General features: G+C 40.9%; 1 protein-coding gene across 5 annotated transcripts in view; it reads right to left on the bottom strand.

Moving 5' to 3' along the window:
• Positions 1–13,167, bottom strand: part of LOC133562861 (tetraspanin-18B-like) — a 231,359-nt gene that overhangs the window by 40,253 nt on the left and 177,939 nt on the right. For all 5 annotated transcript variants that reach the window (XM_061916664.1, XM_061916667.1, XM_061916665.1 and 2 more), the window contains one exon: positions 6,149–6,244. In XM_061916664.1, the coding sequence (XP_061772648.1) occupies positions 6,149–6,244 (96 nt within the window). The remainder of the gene's footprint in view (positions 1–6,148; positions 6,245–13,167) is intronic.

A 13,167-nucleotide genomic window follows, 5' to 3' on the forward strand; every position in this document is an offset into this window, starting at 1 on the left:
ATAATAGTGAGAGTCCAGTCCATAGTGGATCTAACATAATAGTGAGAGTCCAGTCCATAGTGGATCTAACATAATAGTGAGAGTCCAGTCCATAGTGGATCTAACATAATAGTGAGAGTCCAGTCCATAGTGGATCTAACATAATAGTGAGAGTCCAGTCCATAGTGGGGCTTCACGGTGGCAGAGGGGTTAGTGCGTCTGCCTCACAATACGAAGTTCCTGCAGTCCTGGGTTCAAATCCAGGCTCGGGATCTTTCTGTGTGGAGTTTGCATGTTCTCCCCGTGAATGCGTGGGTTCCCTCCGGGTACTCCGGCTTCCTCCCACTTCCAAAGACATGCACCTGGGGATAGGTTGATTGGCAACACTAAATTGGCCCTAGTGTGTGAATGTGAGTGTGAATGTTGTCTGTCTATCTGTGTTGGCCCTGCGATGAGGTGGCGACTTGTCCAGGGTGTACCCTGCCTTCCGCCCGATTGTAGCTGAGATAGGCGCCAGCGCCCCCCGCGACCCCGAAAGGGAATAAGCGGTAGAAAATGGATGGATGGACAGTCCATAGTGGATCCAACATAATAGTGAGAGTCCAGTCCATAGTGGACCTAACATAATAGTGAGAGTCCAGTCCATAGTGGATCCAACATAATAGTGAGAGTCTAGTCCATAGTGGGGCCAGCAGGAGACCATCTTGAGTGGAGACAGGTCAGCAGCACAGAAACGTCCCCAGCTGATGCACAGATGTGTGGTCCACCCTGGGCCCTGACTTTGGACAGCTAGCGCTTCAACTGGGGTCAGGCTCTTTAAGAGCCACATTATTATTTGATTGTTTACTTTTTAAATTTGTAACGGTTTAACCATGTGATAAAATCAAAACGAGGGTTGTGGGTTTACTTCCTCTTACACCTGTGTGTATTGATTAGTTTTTACCAATTTATGCTTGACTGTTTGCATTATCGCTGCAACTGTTCAACAAGCACATCTGATCGGCGATGCGGAGCGCTTTCATTTGGCTAAAAGAATGGCGATGGATAACAACCTCTTTAAGCTGACCATCCCCCTCTTCTACAGACTCTCAGTAACAAGATTACCCTCCATTGTCTGATAAAGACTGATAAACCCAGGTGCCAGTCACAAACTCTACATGGCAGACTCAAACGTGCGTGAGCACACTCAAATCTAATCAAAAGGACAGCCTAATTGAATTAAGATTGGCCCGGACTAATGAGATGCAAATGCAGCTTCATTAGTCAGTCATGGGGTCTTAAATCATTCCATCGACACCAACTTCACAAAAGACTAGGGGTACAGGATTTAAGACAGCGGGAGGCAGTGTGCAGGTAAAAAGATATCTAATGCTTAAATTAAAAATAAACAAAAGGGGAGTGCCCCTAAAAAAAGTCAATGAAGCTTAGGGAAGGTTATGCAGAACGAAACTACAACTGAACTGGCTACAAAGTGGAGAAAAACAGAATTGTGAACGACAGCAAAGCTTTAAGAGGGGGTGGAGCTGAGACTAGGGTTGTCACAATCCGATATTTGGTTAGGATTGGCCGCTGAGATTCGCCAAAAAATGCGTATCAGCAAGGCATGGGAAAATGCCGATCTAGATCCAGTTTTAAAAAAAATCTGGTCCGTATTTTCCAACGCACCAATTTAAATAATACATTCCACTCTTCTGCTGCTCCCTACGCGCTGTTCCGCATTTTCCAGCACACCTTCAAACAGCCGTGTGAATTAAAAGTTACGGTAAAAATGTCAGCTGTGTGGGATTATTTTACCCTACAAAACGAAAAAGATGAAGAGGTGGAGTGCAAAACATGCCACAATAAAGTCAAGTGTGGTGGTAAAGTTGTAAGACATTTTAATGACTCTTGCGAGTGAGAGGCTTTTTAGCACTCATCATAGATGAACACAGGAGCAGGCTGACACCTGAGCATCTTCAAGTGCTCGTCTTTGTTAGAAAGAATCTCTCCATTATGCTTGGACTTCAATTGTTTGCCCCCCCCTGACTGGGGAAAACAATTGAAAGGAGTTTACACTTGTTCAAGAGCAAGTATTGAGGCTGAGTTATAGACATATTATCCCACTCAGGTTGTTTGTGTGTTTTGCTTTTTTTAATAATGTTTACAGCATTATTTGCACTTTATACTGTTCACTTTTGTACTGTTTAATGATGCCATTTCTGTTTGTCATGTATAATTTTGTCTATTTTGTCTTTATCCTTGAATACCAACTATTGTGTATTATTCAAACTCACATAATTCAGCTGGCTAGTTGTTATCAAGAGTACTAAAACCCTTTTCAACATGAATCTGACAACTAAGTAGGCTAAATAACTTTAACTTTAATACATGCTCGGATAGGCCAGTATCGGAAGTGCAAAATCAATATCGGTATTGGATCGGAAGTGCAAAAACCTGGATCGAGACATCCCTTGCTGAGTCGGCATCCCCAAAGCACATTCGTACATGACCTGACAGTCAACAATGTCTCCACAAAAAAGGGTAGCAACAACTGAAATAGTCCTGATTGCTAAAACAAAGCAGGTGCGGGGAATATCGCTCAAAGGAAGACATGAAACTGCAACGTGAAAATACCATCAAAAACAGGAAAAGCCACCAAAAAGAGCGCAAGACACTACACACATGAAAACAGCAAACAACTGAAAATAAGTCACGGCGTGTGTGACAGGTGGTGACAGTACTTTGAGACAAGTATAGTGTTTAAATTAATATCCAACGACGTTTTAATGTCAATATCGGGTTTCATTTTTCAATGATTTCTGCTGGTGGTGTGCCTTTGGATTATTCAATTAAAAAAAGTGTTCAACGGCTCAAAAAAGGTTGAAAAACTGCTGTAGATGACCTATGATCTAGAGCAGGGGTGTCAAACTCAAACACAAGAGTGGGCCAAAATTTAAAACTGAACAGAGCCGCGGGCCAAGGTTGAAGAAATTAACCTTTTAATAGGGACCCAAACAAGTTTTGCATTGAATATTAAACAAGCAAAGCTTATGTAGCTTTATAGTCACATACAAAATCGAGTTTCAAATTATAATAATGAGTAAAAAATATCAATGGCATATCAAATAAAATGTAAATAAAAATTGGGGGGGCGGGGTTTGGTGGTAGCGGGGGTGTATATTGTAGCGTCTCGGAAGAGTTGGTGCTGCAGGGGATTCGGGGTAATTCTTCTGTTGCATTTATGTTGTGCTACGGTGCAGATGTTCTCCCGAAATGTGTTTGACATTCTTGTTTGGTGTGGGTTCACAGTGTGGCGCATGTTTGTAAAAGTGTTAAAGCTGTTTATACAGCCACCCTCAATGTGACCCTTATTGCTGTTGTTCAAGTATGCCTTGCATTCACTTGTGTGTGTTAAAGCAGCATATATTATGTGACGTTGTTTGTATGTCGGAAAAGCGGACGTGACGACAGGCTGTAGAGGACGCTAAAGGCAGTGCCTTCAAGGCACGCCCCCAATATTGTTGTCTGGGTGGAAATCGGGAGAAATTCGGAAGAATGGTTGCCCCGGGAGATTTTCGGGAGGGGCACTGAACTTTGGGAGTCTCCCGGGAAATTCGTGAGGGTTGGCAAGTATGAGTATCTGCGGTGAATGCAGTGTTACAGAGGCATCGCCGCTGTATAATACCAGGGGGCCAGCTCTAATCTTAATTTGATATTACCTCAAGGGCCAAATTAAATTACACGGCAGGCCAAATTTTTGGGAGAGTTTGACACCCATGATCTAGGGAGATTGATAGCTTTATAAAAAAAACATTATTTTCTTTAAACATTTTTAAAAAGCATTATAAGCAACATTTATTGCGACCTTGCACACCCCTTATGGCTGAGGAATTCACATTAGTCGCATCATTTTGATTTGACCTCTGTATTTATGATACAGAGGTTGCATCTTCAAGATGCAACCCTCCATCCATCCATTTCTACCGCTTATTCCCTTTCGGGGTCGCGGGGGGCGCTGGCGCCTATCTCAGCTACAATCGGGCGGAAGGCGGGGTACACCCTGGACAAGTCGCCACCTCATCGCAGGGCCAACACAGATAGACAGACAACATTCACACACCAGGGCCAATTTAGTGTTGCCAATCAACCTATCCCCAGGTGCATGTCTTTGGAAGTGGGAGGAAGCCGGAGTACCCGGAGGGAACCCACGCATTCACGGGGAGAACATGCAAACTCCACACAGAAAGATCCCGAGCCTGGGATTGAACCCAGGACTGCAGGACCTTTGTATTGTGAGGCAGACGCACTAACCCTTCTGCCACCGTGAAGCCCCAAGATGCAACCCTTTAATCAAATTTGAATAATAGGATATTGAGACTGATTTGGTGCAACCCTTTAATCAAATTTGAATAATAGGATATTGAGACTGATTTGGTGGATTTAAAGAGTCCATCCATCCATCTTCAACCGCTTATCCGGAATCGGGTCGCGATCATTATGTGATGACATCGATATTTGTGATGATAAAAAATCTTGTCGTTGTTGTCATCGTGCACAACATCAGGAAATAACTCCTTGGACACAAGAAGGATTTAGCCAATAGTTTTAAATAATTAAAAATATTAATAATATTATTACACAGCCACCCGTGTTTTTGTCTGATTATAATCGTGATCAACAATTGAATCATACAATGATCTAGAAAATGTTAGTAACAGTATAAGGACTTTTAACATTTTAAACCATTTCTAAACAGCTTTTATATTTTGTTTTGGTTCTATTATATACCACATAATACACTGTGATATTATTATCGTAGGAGGCTGCCGTATACAGTACAGGCCGAAAGTTTGGACACACCTTCTCCTCATTCAATGCATTTCCTTTATTTTCATAACTATTTACATTGTAGATTGTCACCACTGAAGGCATCATAACTATGACACCTGTGAAGTGAAAACCATTTCACCTCTTGAAGCTCATGGAGGGAATGCCAAGACCTTGCAAAGCAGTAATCAAGAGCAAAAGGGTGGCTATTTTGAAGAAACTACAATATAAAACATGTTTTCAGTTATTTCACCTTTTTAGTTAAGTACATAAGTCCACATGTGTTCAATCATAGTTTTGATGTGACAATCTACACCAGGGGTTCGGAACCTATGGCTCTAGAGCCAGATGTGGCTCTTTTGATGACTGCATCTGGCTCTCAGATAAATCTTAGCTGACATTGCTTAACACGATAAGTCATGAATAATTTCGCTGGTAATCACAGCGCTAAAAATAACGTGCAAAATACAAAAAATTCTCATGCATTTAAATCCATCCATCCGTTTTCTACCGCACCTGTTCAAGAAGTCGCATTAATGGTACAAAGTATTTTATGTCACGATGACCGGGGGGTTGCAGCTTTCTGCGAGGTCGTTCTCCCAGGAAGGCAGACGGACTACTCGGGACATTGCATTTAGGTAAAAACATGATTTAATTTTAACTAAAAAAATATACAAACAAAAATCGCTCACAGTGGAGGCACAACTTTGGCTAAAAAACAAAGCTAAAGCATAAACAGACTAAGAACATAAATCAAACAAAACTTACTTGGCATGGCATGAAGCACGAAACTATGGCAAGGCATGAAACAAGTCAGCACAGGGCGACTGACTGGCAAAGACGAGCTTAAACACTGCCTCTGATTAGTGCTCGGGAAGCAGGTGAGCGGGCATTTTGTCCACCAGAGACAGGTGGACAAAATGAGTAACCAAGGAAACCAGACAAGGGAGTGGAAAAAAACAGAAACTTAAGTCCAAAGGACAAACAAGCACATGGCCAAACAAAAACATGATCAACAGACATGACAATTTATTTATTATTGGTTAGCTTCGGAATAACAATGTTATTAAAAAGACTTATTATACTCTAAAAATGTTTGTGTTAATTAAAAATGCACGCATTTAGTTGTACGCAGTGTTAAAAAATATGATATGGCTCTCACGGAAATACATTTTGAAATATTTGGCTTTCATGGCTCTCTCAGCCAAAAAGGTTCCCGACCCCTGATCGACAATGTAAATAGTCATGAAAATAACACATTGCATTAAGCATTAGGAAAAGGTGTGTCCAAACTTTTGGCCTGTACTGTACATCGCATTAAAAGATTGCAGGCAATAATAATAAGACTACATGAAATACTTACAGCCATGATGGAGTTGAAGAGTAACATGAGGTACTTGATGCAGTTTAGACAGTCGCCCGTCATGGTTGTCCCTCGTGCGGATGCCTCTCCCTGACCCTGTAAAACACACACGCCTTTTAATGAGTTTAAACCAAGTGCCATGTTCCAGGTTACAAGAGGACGTTTGAGTGAGAATACAGATACAATATTTCAAAGACAGTCAGCTGGTTGTGTCGGCCCAGCAGAGGAGAAGTGCCTCATTTATGCTTCTTGTCTTTTCTGAGCAAACACTTGCATTCAGGCTCGGACTACAGACTCCGATGTGAAGTCGCTGACCTCACCACAGTGACATTTGAAGTCATGTTGCATGCTTCCCAGTCATGAGGACAGATGCTAGCTCTTGGCTCAAGTGGACATTTTAAAGATATGAGTTGCCCCAATGCCCATTATGAGAACATGTAGAGCAGGGGTGTCAAACTCAAATACAGAGTGGGCCAAAATTTTAAACGGAACAAAGCTGCGGGCCAAGGTTGAACAAATGAACCTTTTAACAGGGACCCAAACAAGTTTTGCATTAAATATTGAATAAACAAGGCTTATATAACTTTAGTAACATGCAAAATCCAGTTTCAAATAATAAATAATTAAAAAAATATCAATGGCATATCAAATAAAATGTAAATAAAAATGTTATGTCTTTTTTTCTATTTGCAATCTTCTGAGGTAAATATCAACAGGCTAATAATACATTTGAAAATAAAATAATAGTGAATGAACCAAACATTCAAGCCTTGAAGTAGCAAGAGAAAATGCATGAATAAAATGTTAATTATTGGTCAGTTTGCTGGAAGTTTCCCGGAAGAGTTAGTGCTGCAAGGGGTTCTGGGTATTTGTTCTGTTGTGTTTATGTTGTTACAGTGTGGATGTTCACCCGAAATGTGTTTGTCAGTCTTGTTTGGTGTGGGTTCACAGTGTGGCACATATTTGTAACAGTGCTAAAGTTGTTTATACGGCCACCCTCAGTGTGACCTCTATGGCTGTTGACCAAGTATGCCTTGCATTCACTTGTGTGTGTGTGTGTGTGTAAAAGCCACAAATATTATGTGACACGCTGTTAGTATGGAGGAAAAGCGGACGTGACGACAGGTTGTAGAGAACGCTAAAGGCAGTGCCTTAAATACACGCCCCCAATATAGTTGTCCAGGTGGAAATTGGTAGAAATTCGGGAGAATGGTTGCCCCAGGAGATTTTTGGGAGGGGCACTGAACTTCGGGAGTCTACTGGGAAAATTAGGAGGGTTGGCAAGTATGAGTATCAGCGGTGAATGCAGTGTTACAGCGGCACCGACGCTGTATAACACCGGCGGGCCAGCTCTAATGCTAAATTGATATTGACTCAAGGGCCAAATTAAATTACACGGCGGGCCATATTTGGCCTGGGGGCCAGAGTTTGACACCCATGATGTAGGCTGGGGCTGGGCGATATGGCCTTCTATTAATACCTGCATATTTTTAGGCCATGCCACGATACAGCATATATATCTCCATATCTTGCCTTGAATGAACACTTGATGCATATAATGACAGCAGTATGATGATTCTATGTGTCTACATTCAAACATTCTTCTTCATACTGCATTCATATATGCTACTTTTAAACTTTCATGCAGAGAGGGAAATCACAACTAAAAGTGTATTTATGAAACAGTTATTAAGCAGTGGCACAAACATTCATGTCATTTCCAAAACAGAAAGCGCAAGATTGTCAGAGACATTTTAAAACAAGCTATGAGTGCACTTTTGTGCATGATGTCACTAAGATGACATATCAAAACAACACTCGATGTCACACAAAATATTTCAATAAGTGTCAAATAAAAATGAGCTGCATAATAGGAAATCAAATAGTGTATGTCCTTCACTATGTGGTAGGTTCTTGCAGACGTTATCTCCTTCTGTTGTTGACTATTTTTTTCATACGGTGTTGATGTGGAAATGGTTGTTTGGGCATTTTGTTGGTGTGGCACCGAATGGAGATGTTGACATGCGGAGTTTCAAGCACTCATTCTCTAGCAGGTAGGATAGGCAATTATTTCATCTGCAACAGTATCACAATGGTCGTCATCCACCCGAACCAACATTTTATTAAAACCACACCCGCCCGTTGTTATATATCTAATATAAACGATGCAAGGCATTAATTAGTGAAGTTAGAAAGCTTTTGCCTGTTAAAGAAAGGAGACTAAACCAATGCAGCAGAGACATTCAATGCGTGCCACGCATTAATATCTCTTGGCCATGCATTAGTGGCTAAGAGATATTAATGCATGAAAATATTATTTATCATTATTATAATATTATTGTAATTTCCATGAAGAAAGTGTTAACTATTGTTGCCAACGCCCTCAAGATCAGGAGTGCCTAACTCACACTTTGTGTGCGCAGTTGCAGCAAGCAGAACAATGCTTTTAAGAAGTTAAAAATTGTTTTAGAAAGACTAGGCCTATATTTTCGTTAGGTAAAAAAAATGTTCTGAATTTATTTCAATGAATATTAACTTGTTAACGTTATAACGCTGAAATAGGGACGAGGGCGGGGTGCACAGTGAAACTGGACAATTTCGCGACAAAGATGAACTTTTATTGATTGATTTGCAGCCATGAAAAAATATCAGACAATCTCCATTGTCAACGACAGGCAGGAAAATAAAGATAAACACATCGCCTATGTTGTAGGCATAGGATCATACGTTTTTAAGTTGAAATAAATAAATAAAAAATCTGCCTCATAAGCCTTAGGCTGTTAATCACGCGCACAAACTCAAAATATACAACCACATATGTGTCATCCCTATTGAAACAAAAATACATTAAATAAATAATAATAAATTACCTGCAACTTATTGGCCAAGGCAAATAGCTGAAGGGGGGAAATGAAACCCATCAGACTGCACTTCATCATCAAACTTGAATTATGATGAAAATAGACGATCGCGACAAACAAAGCAGGCTAAATAGTCTTAATGACATTGTAGCCAATCGGAGATGTGCTTCACTGGAACGCGAGGCCAAATAATTACCACACAGTAGTATATCTCAAATAAATAAAAAAAACAAACAATAAACACAATTGCCTTAATTCCTTTGCATTGTAATGCGCCCAAACAACACGTAACCATCAAAATTATTCAGCTGACCGAACTCAATATAGGTTAGAGATGGGCTTATTTGGTATAGACTAATTCTTTTAACTAGGGGTGGGCAAATTAATGCGTTAATTACGCATTAACTCATCAATCTATTAACGCCGACAATTATTTTATCGCACATTTGCGTATGTTGTTTACATGCTTTTATTTTGTTAACGCCTTTTCTTAACAAGATGGCGTCGCCCGGTGTGGAGGGGCTCTTGGTAAAGATGGAACATTTGGCAAAAATACCGGACAATTCTGCAAATTTCCTGGCTGGCTTACAGCGTGGTCACTCCGGGATCACTTACGACCGCCAGACAATTCTGGATGTGGATAGATCGGGCCGTTTTGGACTGAATGAGGCGTGCTTGCTAGACCGGCTAGCTAGCATGGGAATACTTTGCCGGCTACATCCAGCGGCCTGTGAAGCAGCGGAGTATATGTGTTGTCTGTCTATTTATGAATAATGCAGACCAGGAGTGTTGGCTGAGTTCTTAACGTTTACTTTCAGAGCGTGCATATCACAACATACAAGATGCTGTCATGGCGACACAACCTATACCGGGCTACCGCGCATGCTCGTCACTCCTGTTGCATGCTGGGTAGGGTAGTTCTTTTTTTCCCTGGCTCATAACATCACAATATAGTACCATGTATATGATGCCTTCAGTTTATCAAAGCACCAGGCAAACAATCGGAAAATTCCCATCATATCAATGCCTAGATATGGTCATAATTATTTTAAGTGCACTACGCAGAATAAACACAACATTATTAATGTTGCTACTACGGATAATTTGATCAAAAATTCCCTAAAACAGCCCACTACCTATAGTATAGGTTTTTTAAACATAAGATCCCTGATAAAAAAAATGTTTCTGCTGTTACCTCAGAAATTGCCTGTTCAGATGTTATGATTGTGGCTCAGAGATTTGTATGTAGATTATATTTATTTTCCATAACAAACAGGATAACTTAAATACCCTGGCAGTGGCAATAAGCTTAAATGTTTGTATTTACATTTTTGGAGTTGATTTTCATCAAATATGCTATTTAACTGCTACTGTTTGACAAGGACTGATTTAAATTGTGTTTGCACAACAAATGTTTTGGCGCTTTTGTTCATGTGGGAGAATATTCCAATAAAGGTGCACTACACACTACTTTTGAATTCATTATTGGGCTTTGCGTATACAATGCAGTTAATCGCAATTAATCGGAGAAATGGTGCGATTAACTTCGATTAAAATTTTTAATCGTTGCCCAGCCCTACTTTTAACATATCCGACCGTATGTCTACCTACTTTTGTTTTTGTTAGCACTATGCAGGAATAAAATGGCATCTGCAGTGCCAGGATTCAGGTGAGAGCGCCTGGCCTCTAAAATGTAGCCTGCTGCGCTGAAGGAGCGCTCACTTGCGCCACTTCTTTCTTTTTTTGTTCTTCTTCTGTTGTGTCGTGTTGTTTTGTGCTGCAGTGCCTGATGAACAATTGACTGTTTCAAAGAATGCTGCTCGTTTTTCGTATGTGGAACAACATTTAACTATGTATATATATATTTCCCAATTGGTTCAACCGCCACTGGCCCAAAACTATTTAAAATCTATTTTTTTCTCATGTCACCCGTCCGACCCGCGGTTTATCCGCGGTTGTGTCCGCAATCCACGCACCTCTACTAGCAGATGACTTCTCAAAAGATGCAACAAATTAGCAGTAATGCCACTTTTTGTAGCAACGCTTTTGCCGCATACTTGACATATTGACCTACTCAGGGGCCTAGTGGTTAGAACTTCGACCCTGAGATCAGTAGGTTGGACGTTCAAACCCCGGCCGAGTCATACCAAAGACTATTAAAAAATGGGACCCATTGCCTCCCTGCTTGGCACTCAGCATTAAGGGTTGGAATTGGGGGTTAAATCACCATAAATGATTCCCGGGCATGGCATCGCTGCTGCTCACTGCTCCCCTCACCTCCCAGGGGGTGGATCAAGGGGATGGGTTAAATGCAGAGGATAAATTTCACCACACCTTGTGTGTGTGTGTGTGTGTGACAATCATTGGTACTTTAACATTATATTGCGGTTGTCTGTTCAACATCTTCCCCCTTGAAGTCAAACCACCACCAGACAATGGACCCCCTGCTGTTTTTCTTGGAATTAATTCTTCCTTCATTTGTTACCAGATTCGCACCTTCTCTTGCTTGTATTACCACTGGTAACACATCACTAGCATCACAGGCTGCTACCTCTCTGCTAAGCGAGGGCATATGACGTTGCACGTATGAGATTAAGTAAGAAGGTGCGCTTCTTTTATGTCTCTGTGAGAAGGAGAGACAAGAAAGAGTGAGAAGAGCCTGTAGTGTAATGCCCGCAGCTAAAAGCAACTGCGTGAGAACATATCCTCCAATATCACAATAGTAATTTTCTATATCGCATAGAAACAAAGCCGCGATATATGGAGTATATTCCATATATCACCCAGCCCTAGTGTAGGCTTTACTATGGAGCTTCTTCTTAATGTGATGAGCAGCTGGGTCCATGTGTGCCCATCAGCCAACTATCTGACAAAAGCACACTTTCCCTGATGAGAGCCTGGTCCCAGGAGCATGTCTGGATAATTAAAAAAAACCTTTAGCCTTAGTAGACAATGAGCATCAACAGTATCAATGAACCTGTGGATCCTCCATCGGACTTACTACTCAGCATTTGTTTAACCTACATGCTGTAGATGACTCCTTTTCCCAGGGAAGTGGAATGATCTGAAGATATGTTTTGAAACAAGCAGTCTCAGTGGAATATTTTATAATAAAACTTATATTTTTGGGGGCAAAATTATTCGTAATTAGGATGACGGTAAGCTAGAGCCTATCCCATATTGCTTGTATCTGAAACTTGACTTACAAGTGCCCCAATTTAGGAGTGTTTTGAGATGAGCTATTTCTGGCCTAATTGGTATGTTTTAAATTTGAAACCAGAATTTGAGTTACAAGCCTCCCAATTGCTTTTAGCATTGATAATGCCCAAAAACATCCGGTCTTACACCCTAGCTAAAAATCAACATTGTCCCATTTTTAAAGACATGATGGGGTCCCTGGGACCCCATTTTGAAAATTCCTAGCGCCGACACTGACTGAGTATTGATGCGTAGCAAACAGCTGCAGGTGGCTGTGGCCTGCGGGCCGGTTGTAATACTAATCAAATATTATCCCGGGGGCCATAGATCAGTGTTTTTCAACCTTTTTTGAGACAAGACACGAAAAAATCCAGAGGCATACCACCAGCAAAAATCATTTAAAAACAAAACTCACTTGATAGTAAAAAGTTTTTGTCGCAATTGTCTGGTATGACTTTAAACCACAACCAAGCATGCATCACTATAGCTCTTGTCTCAAAGTAGGAGTACTGTCACCACCTGTCACATCACACCCTGACTTATGTTTACTTTTTTGCTGTTTTCCTGTGTGTAGTGTTTTAGTTATTGTCTTGCGCTCCTATTTTGGTGGCTTTTTCTCTTTTGTATTTTCCTGTAGCAGTTTCATGTCTTTCTATGAGCGATATTTCCCGCAACTACTTTGTTTTAGCAATCAAGAATATTTCTGTTGTTTTTATCCTTCTTTGTGGGGACATTGTTGATTGTCACGTCATGTTGGGATGTACATTGTGGACGCCATCTTTGCTCCACAGTAAGTCTTTGCTGTCGTCCAGCATTCTGTTTTTGTTAAGTTTGTAGTCAGTTCACTTTTAGTCTAGTTCTGAATAGCCTTCCCTAAGCTTCAATGCATTTTCTTAAGGGCACTCACCTTTTGTTTATATTTGGTTTAAGCATTGACACCTTTTTACCTGCACACTGCCT

The sequence above is a fragment of the Nerophis ophidion genome, linkage group LG12, assembly GCF_033978795.1.
Source record: "Nerophis ophidion isolate RoL-2023_Sa linkage group LG12, RoL_Noph_v1.0, whole genome shotgun sequence".
Taxonomy (NCBI): domain Eukaryota; kingdom Metazoa; phylum Chordata; class Actinopteri; order Syngnathiformes; family Syngnathidae; genus Nerophis; species Nerophis ophidion.